This window comes from Taudactylus pleione, unplaced genomic scaffold, assembly GCF_031769625.1.
Source record: "Taudactylus pleione unplaced genomic scaffold, aTauple2 ptg000201l, whole genome shotgun sequence".
NCBI classification, from domain to species: Eukaryota; Metazoa; Chordata; class Amphibia; order Anura; family Myobatrachidae; genus Taudactylus; species Taudactylus pleione.
This window is the reverse complement of record NW_028284603.1, coordinates 14,933,293-14,946,409: the sequence shown is the minus strand read 5'-3', so window position 1 is coordinate 14,946,409 and position 13,117 is coordinate 14,933,293. Positions and strand designations below refer to the sequence as shown.

The 13,117-nt window shown below is 44.7% G+C and overlaps 1 protein-coding gene across 1 annotated transcript in view; it reads left to right on the top strand.

Moving 5' to 3' along the window:
- Positions 1-13,117, top strand: part of PRKCE (protein kinase C epsilon) — a 432,697-nt gene that overhangs the window by 246,581 nt on the left and 172,999 nt on the right. The window contains exons 7-10 of the mRNA XM_088477268.1: positions 2,467-2,609; positions 5,105-5,201; positions 7,668-7,882; positions 8,866-9,039. Of these exons, the coding sequence (XP_088333394.1) occupies positions 2,467-2,609; positions 5,105-5,201; positions 7,668-7,882; positions 8,866-9,039 (629 nt within the window). The remainder of the gene's footprint in view (positions 1-2,466; positions 2,610-5,104; positions 5,202-7,667; positions 7,883-8,865; positions 9,040-13,117) is intronic.

The following is a 13,117-nucleotide window of genomic DNA, read 5'->3' as shown; positions in this document are numbered from 1 at the left end:
GCTTGAGTAAACATATAATGGCAGTAAATAAAAGTCCAGGAATATATAAATGTGCACAAGAGTTCTGTGGTGGGAGTAAAAGGGTTAATGTTCAAGTAGAAATAATTAGAGCTGTCCAGGTGTGCAGGTAGTGAAACTGAAAATAAACAAGCCAGGTATACAGGTAGTGAACTGAAGCGCAGGATGTCAGGAGGCTCAGGCACTCAGGTATGGGCAAGGGTGATGGAGGAAGCAGGGTAGTCCAGTGGGAGCTAGGAGCTGACAGGCAGACTGGCAGACAGCGAGTTCACAGGAACAGGAAAGCACAGAGAACTCCCTCTCAGCTAGGCTGAGATACACGTTGCACTGGCAAAGAAGGAAGGCACGGACCCTTCCTAAATACCCCATGCCGTGCTGTTACTGGCCGGAGGGAACATGTGACTCACCAGGATTGGCCAGCCGCATCACATGGCCAGAAGGCAAGATGGCGGCGCCCATGCCAAACGGAATGGAGACGCCGCCAGGCCTTACCAGCGCAGAGTGACAACAGGCCCGCACAACAACGCGCGCAGCCAATGCCCCCCGCCAGACACCAGCTCCGCCACCAGACAGCCCGCGCCACAATGACCTCACAGGTAACACTCGCCTAGCGCCATGCTGAAATACCCTCCCCGTGACATGCCAAAAGTCATGGGATATATGCCTAGTATTGTGTAGGACGGACTCTAGCCCGGCGAAGAGCAGCAATTCGATGTGGTATAGATTTCTCAAGTGAAGAGAAGGCCTCTGGAGAGATATTGACCCATGCCGTCTGGATAGCTTCCCACAGCTCTCTGATATTTGTAGGTGCAGTATCTTGGGTGTGAATGGACCTCTCCACCACGTCCCATAAATGCTCAATTGGGTTCATGTCTGGAGAATGTGGTGGCCACACTATTTGTCGAAGATCTCCAGAATGCTCCTCGAACCAACTTGGGACCAATGACATGGTGCATTATCCTGCAGGAATATTCCATCGTTGTGGGGGTACATGAAGTCCATGAAGGGCTGCAAATGGTCATTAAGCAATGCAACGTACCAGTTACCGGTCAATGACGTGTTCAGACAGACCAGCGGACCCAACCCATGCCAAGTGGACACACCCCACACCATTATGGAACCACCACCAGCCTGCAAGGTGCTTTGTTGACAACTGAGGCCCATTACCTCATAGGGTCTATGCCACACCCGAACCCTGCTTTCAGCCTGAAGCAACTGGGACTGTGACTCATCGGACCACACCACATGTTGCCAGTCCTTCAGGGTCCAATTAGCGGCATCACAAGCCCAGGTGAGGCGCTGGGTCCTGTGTCATAGTGTTAACAGGGGCACTCTGGTGGGTCTTCTGCATATCCCATGAAAGCTAAAGAACGCTGCATGGGCCTGCAGGATATGTGTCTGGTACCTTCTGCATGGAATGTGAATGTGATTTGAGCCAGTGTTGCTTGTCTGTTACCCTGGACAATTCTGGGCATACGCCACTGGTCTTGATCATTAAGCACCTGTGGTCAGCCACTGCACTGTTCACGGTGGGTGGTAATGCCTTTCATGAGGTGTCCCCAGTACATTCGAGACACCGTACATTAAGGAATGTTGACTGTCCGCACAATTTTAGAATTGTAATGTTCCATCTGTAGGCACCCACTGTCATGCCCTGCTCAAACTCCGATAATTCACCTCGCCAGCCATGAGCAGCCTAGCTGGTGTTGACTCACAGGATGTCAGATTACAACTGATGCAGGTCTGGGCATTTCCAAGACTACGGTGATGACACCTACCATTACCTTTACATACTGCTATCCCATGACTTTTGGCACTTAAGTGTATATAAGATATTTGTTTAGTGATCATCTGAGCGGTGCTGGTAGGATACAGGGAAAATTAATACATGCCTGCAGGTGTAACACAATGTGCCTGATTCTGAGTTGGATGCAAAGCGGTAGCCATATTTACTACCTTATGGTAAAGTCGTGCTGCCCAATGTTCTTCCATCTGCAGTTGCAGCCATCATTGTTTGTATTAGCCCCAAGCTGAGTGCCAAAGATCTGTCAGAAACAGGCGTCCCTTCTCCATACCCACACCTCAAGCTAGGACAGAGGTCTGTCTACACGCCCACGACATTCCCTCAATTTATGGATCTTTTCCGTGTTTTCGTAAGGCAGCCACCCAGAAAGAGAGATCCGGTCATGCATGGAGAGATCCCGACCGCTCTCCTATCCTCTGTCAATGAGCATATAGCATGGCGCAGCTCATGTGCAGTCTGCAGTTGCAGGATGCGTCCCCTTTTGGACTTGCGTCACTCTCAGAGTCAAGCCCTTTGCATGCATGTGATATGAATATAAGATAACTGAGCCTTCAGTTTGTGTCTCAGAAGAACAATATATATTAAACTAATTCTGTCATATGAATTAATACTTTCGTTTTTTCTCTCCCTAAATATTTGTCCAGTCTGTAAAATGAACGTACATCGGCGCTGTGAATCTAATGTAGCACCAAACTGTGGCGTGGACTCTCGGGGTATAGCTAAAGTACTAGCAGATCTGGGAGTTACGCCGGATAAAATCACAGCGGCGGGCCAGAGAAGGAAAAAGGTAAGTGCTTATGTCAGTATGAGCTACGCATCCATCTGTCAATTATCTAGTGGAATTTCCATAGCTGTGTGATCTAATAATGTCACTAATTATATATAAGTTGTGGAGAAGGTGCATTTAGAGGGACATTCCCTGAGTGTTCTGATGGTGTTGAAGCCAAATCTCAGACTATACTTTCACAAGGACCTATTACACATAGGGGTTTCTTCAGAGGAGAGGCAAGTGTGCACTCTAGGTGCAGGTCCCTATCCAGATAGTTGAAATAATCACAGCAGTATATTTAACGCGTTTTGCAAATCATCTGTCTGCTTTATCACAAAACTGGCTGTTGATAATAGATGTGAAAATCTTGCCGTAGTGCACATTCTAAACCACAGATTGCACAGACTTTTGGTACATCTAGCAGGTATGTCCCAGCTCTTCCAGCACACACATCTCTCATTACTGATACAGCACGGAGATCTCCTTGAGCCTTTGTGAACTTGGACATCGGCGAGATTTTCACAACGATCATCAACAGCACGTTTTCTGATGAAGTGGACAGTTGTTTTGTGAAACGCGTTAAATATATTGCTATAATTATTTCAACTATCTGGATACATTTATTCTTGCAACTAATACAGAATAAATTATTTGGGAAAGAACCCTGTGAAAATATTATTTTTTATTTGAAATGTAAATAATATTCCACCCAAGAACCTAACGCAGATGGTAGACCTGCGCCCAAGAGAACCATTATTTTATGCTATTGCACCTCTTTGAGGGTACGCTGGACCCCCCTTACAATCTCAGCGCAGTAGTAAATATTTCCATCTACGCCATATCTGTAAATGGAGTGGCACAGATCAAACCTTTTAATTTCACTACTATTACTGCACGGAATCAGTATGTTATACCGCCAGCTGTTCAAATCCCGATGGTGGAAGCCCGGCAGGGGTGAAGATCTCTACAGCGGATTGAGGTAAGTAACCCTAATTCTACCCCACACTAACCCTCCCTTAGGGGTACTTAACCCCAAACCCCCTCCCCCCCTAGTGCCTAACCCTAACCCACCCTAAGTGCCTAAGCCTAACCCCCCCCCCGTCCACGCAGCCTAAACCTAAGTCTACCAGAGGGGTGCCTAACCCTAACCTCCCCCCCCGGGGGTGCCTAACCCTAACCCCCCCCTTCCCCTAGCCTAAACCTAATCCTCCCAGCGGGGGTACCTAACCCCAAGTCCCCCCGGGAGCCCTAACAACTCAGTCCCAATATGAGTAACTTCAGACAGTCTTATTATTGATATTAAAGCATTATGTATCCGTAGAATAATCTTTAGCGTGCTATCATATGTTATATATACTTCATCTTTCCATATTTCATTTTGTTTTACTAATTTTCGTTTGATTCTGAAATAAATGTCCTATAAGGGTATAATAACAAATCACATTATATTTGTTTATTTCAACTCTATGGCGGTATAAAATTTGGTCCAAAGTATCCAGAATGCATTATAAAATAGCAGACTGTATACTGATACAGTAACTTTGAGGCCCAAATTAGGTCTCAAGGGGTAGAGAATGCTGTGCTAGTCTCCGGCACTAATAAAACAACATAATAATTGGACATGAAGTATATGATGTTTATATTCCCACAGACCTCTGCATCCCCTCTGCTGCCATGCATCCCGTGAGCAACACTCCAAGCCAGAATTCTTTGCCAGATTCTGTTAAATCGTAGATTTCATGGGACAGTGGCATAACGAGCTGTGTTACACGGCACCCCTCCGTGACTGGCACAGATTTAGGGTCATTACAGAGAACAGCACGTATTAGGGACGCCGACAGTGTACATTACTGTGGCACAGTGAGGAACGGGCACCAGTGACAGGAAATAGAGAGCCAGGCAGGGTGAGACCTGACCACAGATATTACGTAACAACTGTCGCAGTTTGTTAGGACGTTTGTACTAGAAACCAAGACTTCATCCCTGGTACCTGCTGGTTCTGAGTCTATAAAAGTACCTTCCATGCTGACATTTTATATTAAATGTATGGTCGTATATTACATTTCCATAGTGTAAACTTGAACAAATACTTTAAGGAAGTGGAGCTGTAACCCATAGCAACCAGTCAGCTGTTGTTTTTCTTGTATTCCTGTTCACCACTTTTGTCCAATGTCCCTGAACATGGGCGGACGTGCAGAAGGTGCCGCTGTTATGGGGTCCGAATATAAGGGGTTGCCGGAGAGGAGCACCCCCCGAGGACCCTGCTTTGCTGGCTCAGGCGTTGAAATGAGAATGCTTATAAGAAGCTCCGCCAGAGGAGCATTACCGGGCTCCTACCCAAATTTTATTTTGGGGTCTGCCGGTGCCCCTTTTCCCCTGTCCTTGAATGTTTTTTCTTCTTTTGATGAATCTTGAAAATATATTTAAAAGCATTTGCAAACAAAATATAGGGAATGTGTGGGACATGTTAATGTCTCCCTTTGGGTATTTCTCATACTATGTAATGTTTTCAGTTAAATGCAGGTGCTGAGACCCAGCCGCCGGTTCCTGGGGGTCCATCAGTAGAAGATGATAGGTCAAAATCAGCACCAACGTCTCCGTGTGATCAAGGTTTGAGATCTCATGTCTCCTTTCATTCATAATGTACATGTATTTATTGTACACTGACTATAGTAGCAGGGCTGCAGGTAGGGTTTGTATGGTAGCAGAGCATAATATAGAGTATTGAAAACAAACATGCACAAAATGAATAGAATCTATGTAACACTGTATACTATTGTCAGTAAAAGCCTTTTTAGCAATCTTGGAATAACACTGAAGACACCTTTACATTAATGGTAGTGACATGTCAGGTGTTGTAATTGTTGTTTCCAGTGCATTTACTTGTGGTGAACGGAACAGACAGCATCTACTTAAACAGCGCTGTAGCACAAACGTTCCAACACAAGTGTAAATGAGAGTGAGTGTCATTGTTACCACTGGGTTCCAGATTTTAGACCTGTGTAATGTTCTATGAATGTTAGATGCTAGTAAATATACATCCTAGTAGGTAATGGGAATTTGAGCCTAATTTGCAATTATGACCCCTGTGTCAGTGTGGCCAGTGCCATGTTGGAGTGTACCCCCCACCCCCTACAGTTTCAGCCCCACAATCTCCCTAAATACATAAAAGTCATTGCTGTCATGATGATGGAGTTGTAGTCCCAATCGTCCTAAGAGATGCCCATAGGGGGACACATGACGGCGGTCAGCCCAGCCGCCAGTTTTATTTAAGCAGTTACCTGGCACTTTTGCATGGGATGCGACCACAGGCAGCTGGGCTCTCCCTGACATGGTCCCGTCCCGTGTGACTATAGGTTTTCCTCCTCTCCTGGCATTTTCAGTACACTCAGAGCAGCATAGCTGAGGAAATCACTTGTGATTGGCGTCTAGATACGGAGAGCGGTGACAGATGCAAAAGAACTCCTGCAGTGGTTGTAGTAAGTGAGTAACCCCCCCCCCCCAAGAAAAAAATTAAATGTTGGGGGCTTCTTGCTCTTGAGGGGCGGGGGAGGCAGCATGTTCTGTTTTGTGCAGTCCAGGTATTGGGCACTCTATGGCTGGCTATTGAGTCTAGTGAGAAGACATAATTATTCAATATGGGAGAGGAGAAGCTAATTTTACAGGGTGATCCATGGACACTGGGTTGGGAGATTTGCTGCAGGGTTAGGTTTAAGCATCAGGGGAGGGGAGGATAATGCTATAGGATATTAGGGGTTGTGAGAGGATCTAAATCTTATGAACGGCCCTGGACAGATCACCTCTTATGACCATCTCCCCCTCCAGGTGATAGAGAGTCTACAAAAGACTTTGGGGTATAGGGGTATATTGACTATAGTAAGAATTTTTACAAGTGAAGATGTTGCCCATAGCAACCAATCAGATTCTACTTAACATTTAACTAGCACCTTCTAGAAGATAATAGCTAGAATTTGATTGGTTGCTATGGACAACATCTCTACATCTAAAAACTCTCACTTTAGTAAATATACCCCTTAGGATAGTGGTTATACCAGTAAATAAACCTTTTAGGACCTGTTTTGCACAGTTTAAAAATTATGTTTATTTTTAAATAATTTTTATAGTAGAAAGGGAAGTGGGAAATGTTTAATTGACTAATATAATTTTGATAGTGATCTTTCTGCCATTTTACTGAGGAAGATCATTTAAATTCCAGTGAGGTGATGTATCAATCAATGAAAAGAGTGAAGAAGTGGACCAGTAGACAAGTTGCCCACAGCAACCAATCAGCTTTGAGGTAGCATTTATCAAGTACATTCTATAAAATGATAGGTAGAAGCTGATTAGTTGCTATGGGCATCTTTTCCACTGGTCCACTTCCCCCTCTTTTTACTTCTTGATACATCAACCCCACATCTCAGTATTTAATGAATAAACAGATAGCCCTAGCAGTACTTGATGACACTGTACAGGTGAAACTTCCTTTACCTATATTAAGTCAGCAATGTGTGTATTAGCCATTTAGTACTTGTAAGAGGCTTATGTGACCAGTATGCGTTCGGCATCCCGGCGGTCAGGATGCCGACGCTTACATTACAGGCGCCAGAATACCGACGCCAGTTAGAATCCCAGCACTGGGATGCCGAAAGTAAGTAACGGGTTTGGGGGGAGGGTTAGGTTTAGGGGTTAGGTTCAGGCACTGGGGGGGGTTAGGGTTACTAAGGGGGGAGGGTTAGGTTTAGGGTGCGGGGAGGGGGAGGTTAAGTTCAGGCACATGGGGGGAAGGAGGTTAGGATTAGGTTTAGGGTGCGGGGAGGGGTAGGTTAGGTTCAGGCACTGGGGGGGGGGGAGGTTAAGGTTAGGCACCAAAGAGGGAGGGTTAGGGTAGGGAGAGGGGGAGGGTTAGCATACCGACCAACAAGTGTCGGTATGTTAACCCTCTCGGGATCCCGACATCGGGATGCTGACCGCCAGGACCCCGACTGTCTTTACTTCATAACGATTTCCTGTGACCTATACAGGAGTTTTGATGTTTGCTTTATGTCTAGTGATATTTTTTCTCTTTCTACCATTCAGAAATTAAGGAGCTAGAAAACAACATCCGGAAAGCTTTGTCTTTTGACAACCGGGGAGAAGAGCACAAAGCGGCAGCATCCGCGGCTACGGACAGTCAGTTGACGATATTAGGGGAGAACGGAGAAAACGGGGAGATTAAACTTCACCAGACAAAGAGGATAGGTCTGGAGGACTTCAACTTCATCAAAGTATTAGGGAAAGGCAGTTTTGGAAAGGTAAGTGGTACATCCTCAGTTTGGTTGGGGGGTGTTTATGTATTTTGTGCACAGCCTCTCCTTCTGTCACTGGGTTACCGTGGTGGATTGAATGTTACTGGCAGATAGGAGAAGGATGGGTCACAGAAAGCCATCAGTTAGCCAATGGAGTTTGCCTAATACTGCATAACTAGCCCAGGCACTGGATGGGGGTCGGTATAACACTTTTAAAATTAATAGTGTTATAAGTTTCCTCTTATCACAACTAGGGAAATAACATGTTTTTCTATGGTTCTGTTTGGGTCATACTTTATGATACGGTCAGAGACCACTGGTAAATACACACCATGTGTGCCTGAGCTCTGTATATATTACAGCTCTTGCTTGGAGAAGTAAAGCTAATATGTAAATCAATTTTATTATAGACAAGAGTAATTATACGAAAGCAAATAGCCATTCGATTGACAGATGCATTAAGTCAATACTAGTGGAATGAACTCCCCCCTCCTCCCAATAATTATACCACTTGTAATGTAAAGGACATACATGTAAATGTGATGAAGAGGTGTTTTTTTTTTTTTTTTTTTTACTTACATTTGTTCTATAGTTTTAGTTTTTGCTAACTTGATGCAACTTTGGTGTCAACTATAGTGAATGTCAAAATGCTAGTGCTCTGCAATATGTATTTTAAAGGGACTCTAATCCTATGTATATTTAGTATTTCCTTATCCTCCCCTGATAATCTTTTTGAGGTTTTGCAATCAAAAATAGGACTTGTATGACCTAATTGGGGTGTGACCAGCTCAGTAAACTAACAAAAATATAACCGAGAGCCAAAAAATGGAGGAATGATACTTTCTTAAGTTAGCTCTTAGCCTGACTATGCCCTGTTTATAGACATAAGGTGGCATAGTGCCCACATCTGGTTCGCCTAAGCTACTGCTACGCCATGTCCCGTCTACCTGTTCCTCTGCGGTAACCTGAGTTACATTGGTTGGTTACAGGTCATGCTTGCCGAGTTTAAAGGAAAAGATGAAGTATATGCTGTAAAAGTCCTGAAGAAGGATGTCATTCTACAAGATGATGACGTGGATTGCACTATGACAGAGAAAAGGATTCTAGCTCTGGCAAGAAAACATCCGTATCTAACACAACTGTACTGCTGCTTTCAGACTAAGGTAACGGGGAGTCTTGCACTCAGAGAAAAGTGTCTGCTAAATACAATATACGTGTGTGTAATTCAATGTCTTCTCCATATAAAAGCAATGACTCAGTGGTACACTGACATTTCAGAATGATGTTACATCCTTTCTTCAGGATATAATAAAGACCCCCGGCCACCACTAGTGGTAAGATACAGAAGGGAACTGCATACATAGAGACACAACTTCATCACTAGTAACAAACAGAAGACAGGCGGTGTGTGAAACACGCCGTTATGATAACGTACTGTAGTGATCATAATATACAGGTCACCACCATGCTGATACCAATACAGCGACCATAAGCAGGGCACTACAAAGGAAGGGAAAAATAGGATTCAGCTCCAAATGTGAAAAACTCCCGAAGGTACTAACTGGAAGCCAACAGAGATGAGAAAACCACAATATCAAAATGCAAGTAATGCACATATATGTAGTGGTGGATTTTACCTAGGGGCTGCAGGACTGCAGCTATCCCAGTAAAATCCACTACCTACCTCAGTGAGTCCCGGTCCCCCCATGTGGCTACAAACGCCTTCGAGGAGGGGTGGACTATAGGAGGCAGTGGCTTGGCATTGGAAGCTCTCTTCTAATTTTACGCCTGGCTGACAGTCACAGGGCATGGTAACTCCTCCCCCCTGGGACTGCCAGTCCAGAGTGCTATTAGCACTTACAGATTCCAGCCAGGAACCTCACACTGTGCTACATTGCTTCTAGTGGCTGCAGATTATTAGTCCCTAGAAACTGTTTTAGAGTGGATGCGCATGCATGAATATTGATTCGCAGGCGCATGCATAATGTATGGGGCTAGTGTACCACCTGCCGCCAGGACTACCAAGGCGCCGACTGGAGCTAAAGCTCTGACAGCCCCCTAAATATAAAATGTATATTTACAGTATAATATAATAAAGATTCAACTTGAGAAAATTGTTATCTGACAATGATATATTTATATAATCACATATTTGACTATAGCTACTGTCAGAGAGTTGTGAGAGCAGTGCAGGTTAGTGTACAACAGCATGTGAGAGAGCCCGTGTTCCATTTGTACATACATCATGGATAAAGGCCCTGATTCAGAGCCGGACGCTCTGACCAGAGCGCTCGCTCTGAATCAGGGCCCTCCTCCATTAAAATGGAGCGTCCTCCTGGACGAGCGTCCAACAAGATGGTCGCGATGGTCTTGACCATCGCGACCATCGGACTTGTGAAGGAAACCCTGCGGTCGGGTTTCCCAGCCACAAGCCCTGGAGTGATTTTGGCTCTATCAGAGCCAAAATCACTCCCACTGACATCACTAGTGATGTCAGTGGGGCCGGCTTCAGACGGTAGGCGTTCCCATGGGAACGCCTCCATCTGGCAGGCACGCCCACCAAAGGGGGCGTGCTGTCAATCAACATCGACAGCACGCCCCCTTTGGTGCGAGACCCGGAGCAATGGGAAGCCCGTCGCTCGCCGGGTCTCGCGCATGCGCATGACGGAGCTCCCTCCGTCGTGCGCATGCGCAGTGGGGAACATCGACCCACTTGTGAGCGTACTGCCGCTCGCGAGTGGGTCTGAATGACCCCCAAAGTCTCAGGAGTAGTTCCATTCTGTTCCCCCCTCAGCATAATGGCAGTACATGGTCAATGATTTTTTTTTAATTTCAAGGAAGTGAAGGCACGTTTGGTCTCCTTGTAGAGCCAAGCCACCGATTGGTCATCAGACCAGCCCTCTATTGCCCTCTATTGCCCCCTACTGATTGTGCGGTGCATTTACCTCTGTTCCTTAACATGTCCGTCTGTTTACCCTGCATAGTAGAACCTGCCTGTACAGATAACAATATACACCACACTGAGAGGTGCAAGCCACACTGTATTTTGTTGGTATACATCTTACCAGTGTTCTAAAAAAAATAAAAATGAGAATAATATGCCATCTATTCAGCTGTTGCCATGCCCCCTATCTGTTTGGCCTAGTCACTTTATCCTGGCAACCAACATGAGGACTGTCTCATAGGAAATGGATCTTTTCATGTGTGACATTACATGGTGGGCTCATCTACACCGTGTTGTAATGAACTCTGTAGATTACTACGTAAACTGACCACACATGGTACAGTCCTGCCGCTTGGTCTGCGCACACAGTGACAGGACCAGAGTCCACGTCACCCACACACATGCCAACCGCATCACTTTCTGCGTCACAGGGGCCTCATAGTGCGGTCAGAAGATCTTCTCCCATTCGCACCCACTAACACCTAAAGCTGCATACACACACGCAACGATTTTATTACCAACGATTTTATGAACGATTTTATGAACGATTTTCTGTCAGATTATCTGTCAGATTTTTTAAAGTGTAATGAACGATTTTTTTGAACTACAAATGATTTTTGCATATTCCCTTAATGAAAATCGTTCAGTTAACAAGTCTGACTGAACTACAAACTACAAACGTGAACGCGCATGAATGATAATTGTTTATCGTTTCACTCATAAAGTGAACGATTTTTTCAAACGATTATCGTTAACGATATCGTTTGATGATAATCGTTCAAAAAATCGTTGTGTGTGTATGCAGCTTAATAATGACCCACTTAACTTTGATCAGATTATTATCCAACATGGAGATCTTTCAAATATACTAACGATGCACTAGTCCTGGGTTTAAGTGATTTGGCTGAATCTTAGTTTGGCTGAATCAAATGGCAATTTATTGCCCAGAACACAGAGTTATTGTTCTCACTTCCCGGCATTATAATAATGTTCAGATTTTATCATTAATTTCCCTTCTTGTTAATGTTGTTTTGCTAGTTAGGATTCAGAATTTGTTCAATAATTGGTATAATCCTGTGTAACAGGATTTGGTTCTCAGATAAATCCTGGAATTCGGTTTTGAGGTGCTAAACATTAAGTATTGCTCTTAATAATTATAATTTACCTCAGACACTGTAGTACTTGTGTTTGAATGAGAACACGTATAATTTGCTCATCTAACCAAACATGTCCATCGCAGGAAAAAGATTAATTTTCTCTATCAAGTGGGTGGAAATACCATCTCGTTATTACATAAACAGGATCTAAATCTGCTTCAGAAAATAGCTACAAAGCAGTTTTGTTTGTAGCAGTTTATGTATGCAGTTCCAGCAATTATGCTATTTTTTACTCTACACACTTTAGTGTACAGGAAATAATAGGAATAGGTTGCTGATAATAGATTGTGCGGGTCACTTGTAAACAGTCCGTCTTGTTACAGCTCTGACAGCGCCACCCTTGGAGGAGATGGATTGTATTTGTCCGTACAGTTCATGCAGTTCCAGTGTATTAAAAGAGTTGTATGTAGATTTATTATGTGCTCTTGTTTAGAAAACGATTTTGCAGCAATGAAAAAAAAAAAAGAAAATCAGATTTTGGTATGTTACTTACATATCACTTTAATGTTGTGTCTAAGAATATCCACAAGGTGGCAGCAGAGTCCTTGCCTTTTCCTTGTTAAATAGTTCACAAACTGATATGAATCAGAAAAATATCTTAGTACGTTTTATACCGTCAGTAACAGGGGATGCTATAGCAATGTCTTTACATGGTCTAGGCCTCCAGGGCAAATGGGCCTAGTCACTGGGGTTATTTTAAGCACACTTGTGTTGTTGTGAGTAAAGGAGGTAAGTGTTCTTCACAAGAGGAGGGGAGGGGCTCGGCGGAGGTGGGGGGCACTGATTGCAGAGGTGGGCAGGGCTTGATGGAGGAGGGTGGGTCTGGAGGCGTGACGACGCGATCACGTCATTCTAGCCTTGTCCACCCCTATGCAAATCTGAGATTACCAGCATTGTGGAGCTGGAGGGCGGAGCCACTATAATGCGACACAACAAGAATTATGTCATCGGCCACCTGTGCTGCCTATTTCACTGGGGAAGTGGGCGGTCGTGGCTGGATGGCCCCAGCCCCTGGGAGACTTGTACACCTATCCAGGTGGCTGGGAGCCACACACAATTTTCGGGAGCCTCCCATCCATTCCGGGAGGGTAGGCAAGTATGATCTGAATTGCAGTGTAAAAATAAAGCTGCCCAGTATCT